We start from the raw sequence: 8659 nt of genomic DNA on the forward strand, positions 1-8659 counted from the left end.
GACCCACCGACCACAAAAACAATGAAAGCCCAACCCCACCAACCTCGCAAGTGCTCTGTGGAGAGAGGGAGACCCCGCTCCAGGTCCCCCTTCCTACTCCCACCCAAACAACCTAGGGGACACCAGCCACCCCGCCAACCCCTCCCCGCCCCCCTCCCTCCGCATACTGCAGTGGAACATCCTCGGTGCCTCTGCACGCCGCTCCCCTGCTAGAAGAAGTCGCACACAAAGACAATATCGACATCTTCCTCCTGCAGGAGACTCTCTTAAGCAAGCACCGCCCACTGCATATGCGGGGTTTCACCCCCTTCCTACTACCCTATGTGCGTGGTGGTTCTCGAGGCTGCGCCATCCTCGTCCGAAAACACATTCCTGCAGCCGCCATCAGCCCCCTTCCAGACTGTTCTGAGGCAGAGATTCAGGGAGTGGACCTCACCCTAGCACAAGGCCACCTCAAAATATACAATGTCTACCGCTCACCCACGGCCGACCTTAGACTGGGGGAGCTACTCTCACTCTCTGCTACAGAAGAAGTCTTTGTTGGCGGAGATTTTAATGCCCACCACTTCTGCCTTAACTCCCAAAGCCCCACAAACCCCACAGGACGCCACCTAGCTACAGTCTTGGAGGAAACACCAACCATCACTCTCCTAAACGACGTTGACTCTCCAACACACCTACAAGGGGCAGGCTAGACCTCTCCCTCGTGTCGTCAACGCTAGCACGTCACTCCACTTGGGAGATCCACCCCACTCTAACCTCTGACCACCATGCCATCCTCTGCACCATCCCAATCGCCCCACTCCCCAGACCTCCTGCCCCCCCCCCCGTGGAACACCAAGCGCGCAGACTGGGGTCTGTTCACAAACACACTAGACAACCTCATCAATAGCGATCCCTCACAGGACCTAGAGGAACATGCTGCCCAGATCATAAGTGCCTTTCAAGCAGCAGCAGGAACGGCAATTCCCACCACCACCCCCATTAAGCGCCACCACAAAAACCACTGGTACTACTGCCCCAGAGTCAAAGAACTTAATCACCATCTAAACAGGGCCAAAAAGATCTACAGGGCCAACCCCACCCCCGAGGCACTTAGATATCTCCAGTCAGTCATCCAGCACTCCATCGCTGAGAAAAACAGCATCAAAGAACAGAAATGGCTGGAGTGGTGTCAGTCGCTAGGAGCACATTCTAACCTTGGCTCTATATGGAAAAAACTGAAAGCGGTCTCCAGCCCCCCCTCTGCCCGGCCCCCAACTCATCCAAATCCCCGCAAAGAGGCAGAAAACCTAGCAGAGTCCTTCGCCAGACGCACCTCCCCCACTCAACTCCCAAATGATATCAGGCGCCGGCAGGAGGAACTCCACCAACACAGAGCCGAAATGATCCACATCAGCCAAAACACCCCAGCCGAGTCTGATCGCCCTTTCACAACACATGAGCTGGCCCAAGCAAAGAAAAGCAGTACAGATACAGCTCCTGGCTTAGATGGAATCACTTACAGCATGCTTTCACATGCGGGCCCAGTGGCTGAGAAGGCCTTTCTGGACCTCCTCAACCACTCTTGGACCTTAGGCCGATTGCCCTTGCAGTGGAAGCATGCTGTGATACACCCAATCCCCAAACAAAATGACCCCAATAACCCCAGACCCATCTCTCTTCTCAGCTGCCTCGGCAAAACGGCTGAGCGCATGGTGCTCCACCGCCTCCAATGGTGCTTGCCCCCCCCTCACCACTACACTTTTGCATACACCAAAGGCAAAGGGGCCACAGAATGTCTTGGCTCCTTCCTCTGTGAACTCCGAGGAAGCAAAGGACTTGCTGTCTTCATTGACCTCGAGAAGGCCTTCGAGCTTGCATGTCCTGAGGCAATCCTGGCAACCTTGGCACACAAGGGTGTGAGGGGCACGCCTCCTTTGCTGGCTCGATGACTTCTTCCGGGATCGTGAAGCTGCTGTCCGCTTCCAAGGACACACGTCTGCTCCACACCGACATCAAAATGGCACTCCACAAGGCAGTATCCTCAGCCCAACTCTGTTCAACACCCTTGTGGAGTGCCTCTTATGCACTGACCTAGGCCCAGGAACCCGCCTACACTGCTACGCTGACGACCTTGCCCTCATTATCCATCAAGGCCCCTTCTTTACACGAGCACAAAGGGCTCTCTCTAAGCTCACCACTATATGCAGAGAACTGGGGCTAAAAATTAACATCAACAAAACCAAAGCTCTCCCCCTGGGTATTGGGCCTCCCACAGACCAACTAAGACTCGGAAACACGTCCATTGAATATGTAACATCCCGCAAATACCTTGGAGTAACAATAGACTCCCACCTTTCCTTCAGAGGTGAAGTGACACGGCTCAGGGAGAAAACCAGAACGCGCACCTCCGCGCTCAGAGCCCTAGCAGGCAAAGGGGGAGGTGCGTCCTTCAAAGTCCTCCGTCTCTTTTATATACAAGCTATAAGGTCCATTGTTGACTACTCCGCCCCTGTCCTTCTCACCATCGACACTGCCCAATCGAACAGACTTGAGGTCATTCAGAATGAAGCCCTGAGGATTATGACCAACTCTCCACAGTGGACCAAGCTATGCAACCTCCGCCTAGAATGCAACTTAGAATCTCTCCACCATCGCATCCAGGCAAGAGTGACAAGCCTAGCCATCAAACTGGCCCACACAGCCGGCCCCCGTCCCCTCCTCTCACGCATAAAAGCTGCAACCGGCCTTCACCCTGACATCCTTTCCCGGAGCTGGATGCACAGTGTTGCCCGCGCCAACCACGCCCTAAACCTTTCTGCTATGATGCAAGCACCGGACTCTCCTGCCCCTCATTACCGCCCCCAAGCCCCTTGGAACCCACCCTTATACAACCTCCTCCTCCCAGACTCGCCAAACAAAGCTAACACCCTCACCCAATTGCTGCGCCAAGAGGGGTTGCAACGCATTGCTTCTATCACCCCCCCTGATGCCGTCACTTATTACACGGACGGCTCTGTTACGGACACACGAGCCGGGGCAGCCTTTGTGTGTGGCGACCACAGTCATGGCTTCCGAATCACAAATGGCGCTTCCACGCTTCAAACCGAACTCGCTGCTATTGCAGCAGCTTTAAAAGATGCCCTCCACACCGCACCCTCCTCGACCATCATCATTCATTCTGACTCCACTGCCGCTATCCATGTCCTTAAACAATTCTCACCCTCTGACAACCTCGCACTAACCACTGACATCCATGCAACAGCCCAACAGATCCGAGAGGCAGGGGGATCCATCACCATCCACTGGATCCCCAGCCACGTTGGAATAAAGGGGAATGAGAGGGCTGATAAGGCAGCCAAACATGCATCAGCCCACCTCCACATTGACACAGACATACCCCCAAGCCTATCACGCATTAAACAAAAGATTAAGCAACGAACAGCCAGACGCAATCGCAACGATCATGAGGCAGAAGTCAAACTCGGATCTCCATCTGCTACCTGGTTTGCCCAGGCCACCAAATATACTGAACTCATGCAGCCACTACCCAAAGACAACCGCCTCCTCACCCACATTCATCGCCTCCGGCTAGGATTCGCGTGCAAAGCTGAAATCACCACCAACAACACCTCTCCCACAGAATGCGAACACTGATAGGCCCCCACCTCTCAACCACTCCTTCACTACCTGCTAAACTGCCCTGCCACATCTCGCCTTCGGGTCAAACCCCCCTACCCTAATCCCGACACACTAAGATCCGAAAATCATCCTATTCCCCCATGCACGCTCCGCAAGGCAGCCGCTAATATCATCGCCACAATACCAACTCGCACCCTCTTAGAAGTAGCACAAGCTGCCCCACCTCCTAAATAACCCCCCCCAAAAAAAAATCAGCAGAAGAACGCAGTGCGCTGCTAAGCCCTAGGGGCACCGCAGTGACATGCCATCTTCCCAGTTACTATACAAGCCCTCCCACACAAACCGGGCTAATAGATGGCCCGGCCTGCACTAAAGGTGCAGAAAACTTTAAACGAACGAACGAACGATGCACGAGCTTGCAAACCCAGGCAGCTTTAATAAAATTCTGGGGGAAAGTTGCACACTTAATGGACTACCAATTGTCAAACTCCCCCCTAACCCCCACTCTGAAAAAATTATACAAGCCATTCTGCCATCTACAACTAAAAATCTTCTTTCTCCCCCAGCCAATACAAATAAAAAACCTGCTGAATCATCCCTTTACACACAAACCATCCCTATCTCTGAAGAGAAAAACGAAGAGGCTATGGTGCTTGACACACATGAAGATGAACCCATCCCACATGGAAGTAATGACATCCCAAAATACCAAACAGACAGTGAATCAGATGAACACCTAAGCTCCTCTGACGAAGACGAAACCGAAAATGACAAGGTAGAGGTCGTAGTCCTCCCCTCAATTTGAAAGTCAAACAAAGAATACAAACAAAGAGAACTAGCCAAAGCTATAAAAGAAAACAAAGCCTTATTCATACAAAATAACAACATACTGAATCCAGATTTGTCACTCAACCAACTAAGAATCACCTGTGAAAAACTAGAAACCTTCCAACATCTTATTCGGCCAGCTAACACCGAAGAAGAAAGACTTCTCCTTCGGCTAGGGGATCAGCACACAAAGGCTTCCCAACCCTCTCAGTCCAGACCCCAAAGACATAGACAATGAAAATCATTCAACATAACGTCCTTAATTGGCATGGTCGAAGTCTAGGTCTTAGCAATACCTACCGTAATTTAGATCCAGATATCATTCTTATAAATAGCCACGGCACTACCTCACCAAATTCACTCCGTATCCCTGGGTATAAAACACATAGCAAAAACTTTCTCAATCGCCCTATGGACGGCACAGCCATTGCACTGAAAAACAATTTACAATATAAAATCATAGACAGTTTTATCTCAGATCTGATTGCCGTAGAGTTACAAACGCACACTGGAAAAATCATTATTGCTACGGTATACCTCCCCCCTAGCCGCCCTTACCTCCCAACCCCCGATTTTATTAACTTATTCAGAAGAACCATCCCTATATACCTCATTGGTGATCTTAACGCTAAACACCGCCTCCTGGGCAACAGAAACTAAAACGTCGTAGGAAGACAACTTCCAAGACTCATCCAAGACACCACAGTAAGACACATTGGTCCCAACTTTCCTACATTCCTCTCACACAACTCTACCTCCACCCCAGACATAGCTCTTTGCAACCTAACAGCTTATCACAACACCCATTTCTCTCCCTGCCTTCTCACCACTAGTGATCACACCCCCATAATCGCCACTATCTCCACCGCCCCAATAACCGTCCCCATTCCACCTCGACCTAACTTTGCCATGGCCAACTGGAATGACTTTAAACAAGATATAACCACAACATTTACTAACTTTCATATCCCCGATGATGGAACACTAGAGGAAATCGATCAATCTCTTGAAAGATGGTACTCCAACATAAATATTGCAATCAACAACAACATCCCTACAACCACACATAGAACAATCACTACTCCTAAACACAACAGAGACACACAGATCCTCATCAATCAATACAATGCATTAAGAACTCACTCCCAAACACATGGTTGGACACGAGATCACTATAGACGATACAAACTACTTCAAACTCAACTACATACATCCCTCTTAACAGAACACAACACACATTGGGCAAACACTATTGCAAACACCGCCAATCTTTATAATGATCCCTCCACATTTTGGCGTCAAATAAAAATCCTCTCAGGAACTACCCCTGACCCTCATTACGTATTAGATCATCTGGGAAACAGACAACACTCAGCCTCTGAAAAGAAAGAACACATAGGCGACACTGGGAGTCCATCTTTCAAGAGATCGAAGAAGAACAGAACAACAATAGACACGACAATTTAGTAAAAGAATTCCTTACCATCAACGCAGATAGATTAACACCGTACCACTCAGCTCACCCCGATAGATTAGACTCAAACACAATATTTACCACTCCTATCACGACAGACGAAATTACCTCTATCATCAAGAACTTAAAAAAGACTTGTCCGGGAGAAAGTGGATATAATAAAACTATACTATCCAATCTCCCCAATATAGCCACTGAAAATTTAAAAAACATATTTAATGCAACCATCTCTGCAGGATATTTCCCCGACAAATTTAAAGAAGCCATTATAAAACTAATCCCAAAAAAGAACAAGAACCCACATCTCGTAGAGAATTACAGACCCATCTCTCTTTTAGAAGTCCCTGGAAAGGTACTAGAGAGAATAATTAATAAAAGGCTCAGATTACACCTTGAATCTGAGAATCTATATAATAAGAATCAATACGGTTTTCGACTACTAAGGGGCACCACTCAGGCAATTGCAATAGCATCAGAACATATAGCAATAAGTAAATCTAACAAAGGACAATGCCACATCATCCTTAGAGATGTAACAAAAGCCTTTGACAAGGTGTGGCATTTAGGACTTAAATATAAATTACTTAATCTCAACCTCCCAACTATAACTAAAAAAATTCTCTGTGATTTTCTCGACGACAGGAAGGCTAAAATCAAAATAAATAATTATACAGGTGCTAGCTTTGCTCTGGAAAGCGGGGTTCCTCAAGGGAGCGTACTCTCACCAACTCTTTACTCTATTTTCACCAGTGACTCCCCACAAGCAACCCATGGCATCAATATAAGTTACGCTGACGATATTTCCCAAATTATTAACTATCCTGGACCATCTAGAAGGATCATGAACTCAAGAACTCAAAGCGAAGTCGAGAAAATTAACGAATATGAATCAAAATGGAAAATACAAACTAACATAAATAAATTCTCCGTCATCCAACTTGCCAACACCAAAAAAGAACCTTTAATAATTAACGAAGAAATAACAGACTTCAAAGAAGAGGGTAAAATACTTGGGTTTAAACTTAACTCTAGAGGCTATCTTCCCAGTGTACAGGATAGAAAACAAAAAGCTACTGGAGCATTATCCCGCTTACTCAGATTCAAGGACATGCCTATAAAAGTCAAATCCCACCTTGTCAAAGCACTGATCCTCCCCATACTAGATTACCCACCCATTCCCACACACACCTTCAGCTATACCCAACTTAAAAAACTACAAGTCTTACAAAACAAAGCCCTCAGATTTGCAACTAATCAGCAGTACCCTTACACACTTAACACGGAACAAATTCACGCCATAACTAAAAACCAAACCGTTAAACATAAGATTACATAACCAAGCGAAAAAAAATCTGGAGTAAAAATCGAGGAAATAAACCCTGAAACATACAATGCATTAACTTACAATATCAACGATGAGAATCGCTCCTTCCACAAATGGTTCCCTAGTAGTCTAAAAACCATATTAAACAACCAAGACCCTATACCAATTTACTAAACTCAACCCAAACGATAAGTGTCGCACTAACGAATACAAAAACCCCACCTATTTTCGACATAACCCAATTACGACATAAACCCAAACAACTCAACCAAACCCTCAAAAGCTAGCTCGCTAGCGCAATTCACACATACAAAACATATGAACACGCACCCACGCACACGCCCACATCCACGCGCACATGCGTACGCGCACGCACGCGCACACAGACATACACAGCCATAACCACTACATATACTTACCAAACTAACACAATATACAAAACAAAGCACTTACCTAACTCAACAAACAAAATTAAAGCAGTTATCTAACAAATACTATAAACAAAACAAAGCATGGTGGCCAGCCCACCAACTGTCTACTCCCTCTTCCTTCCTCTTTCTTACTATCCCTTCCCCTATTCTCTCTTCTTTCCCCACCTTCCTTTAAAAAAAAAAAAAAAAAAAAAAAAAAAAAATATCTTGAGCCACGCCTGATCCTGTCCTGCCTTGCCGCTTCGGCTTGCAGTTATTGTCACAGCTATGCTCTCTTTTGAGAGCTTTGTTTTTGCCATTCCTCTGACGGGCTCTCTGTTTGCCCGTGTCCTCACCTTATTGTGAGGCAAATATCACAAAAAAAAAAAAAAAAAAGCTGCCCTCGTCAACTATATCGCCACCAGACTGCTCTCGTAACTGCTGAGCCACGCCTGATCTTGTCCTGCCTTGCTGCTTCGTCTTGCAGTTTTTGTCACCGCTATGCTCTCGTTTGAGAGCTACTTTATGCCACTTCTCTGACGGGCTCTATGTTTGCCCGTGTCCTCACCATGTTGTGAGGTAAATATCACAACAACAACCGCCAATCTTTATAATGATCCCTCCACATTTTGGCGTCAAATAAAAATCATCTCAGGAACTTAGACCCCCGACCCTCATTACGTATTAGATCATCTGGGAAACAGACAACACTCAGCCTCTGAAAAAGAAAGAACACATAGGCGACACTGGGAGTCCATCTTTCAAGAGATCGAAGAAGAACAGGACAACAACAGACACGACAATTTAGTAAAAGAATTCCTTACCATCAACGCAGATAGATTAACACCGTACCATTCAGCTCACCCCGATAGATTAGACTCAAACACAATATTTACCACTCCTATCACGACAGACGAAATTACCTCTATCATCAAGAACTTAAAAAAGACTTGCCCGGGAGAAAGTGGATATAATAAAACTATACTATCCAATCTCCCC

At 47.0% G+C, this 8659-nt stretch overlaps 2 protein-coding genes across 2 annotated transcripts; both read left to right on the top strand.

Moving 5' to 3' along the window:
* Positions 1 to 770: 770 nt before the first annotated feature.
* On the top strand, positions 771 to 1934 carry LOC145390073 (uncharacterized). The gene is made up of 2 exons (XM_080265144.1): positions 771 to 962; positions 1065 to 1934. The coding sequence occupies exons 1-2, from the start codon at positions 771 to 773 to the stop codon at positions 1932 to 1934; spliced, it is 1062 nt and encodes a 353-aa protein (XP_080121270.1).
* Positions 1931 to 3639, top strand: LOC145390074 (uncharacterized). Its single transcript, XM_080265145.1, has 2 exons — positions 1931 to 2052; positions 2193 to 3639. Exons 1-2 carry the CDS (start codon positions 1931 to 1933, stop codon positions 3637 to 3639), a joined length of 1569 nt encoding a protein of 522 aa, XP_080121271.1.
* The last annotated feature ends 5020 nt before the right edge of the window (positions 3640 to 8659 follow it).

Source organism: Coenobita brevimanus, unplaced genomic scaffold (assembly GCF_032717465.1).
Source record: "Coenobita brevimanus isolate Jiangsu-jjx unplaced genomic scaffold, ASM3271746v2 jjx.HiC_scaffold_2800, whole genome shotgun sequence".
Classification (NCBI taxonomy): domain Eukaryota; kingdom Metazoa; phylum Arthropoda; class Malacostraca; order Decapoda; family Coenobitidae; genus Coenobita; species Coenobita brevimanus.

Bases quoted from the DNA above. Each gene is read 5' to 3' on its own strand.
- LOC145390073 (XM_080265144.1), top strand. From the start codon at position 771: ATGCCATCCTCTGCACCATCCCAATCGCCCCACTCCCCAGACCTCCTG. The intron at 963-1,064 runs GCAATTCCCACC...AGGGCCAAAAAG, and splicing joins TTCAAGCAGCAGCAGGAACG to ATCTACAGGGCCAACCCCAC.
- LOC145390074 (XM_080265145.1), top strand. From the start codon at position 1,931: ATGACTTCTTCCGGGATCGTGAAGCTGCTGTCCGCTTCCAAGGACACA. The intron at 2,053-2,192 runs GTGGAGTGCCTC...CACTATATGCAG, and splicing joins CAACTCTGTTCAACACCCTT to AGAACTGGGGCTAAAAATTA.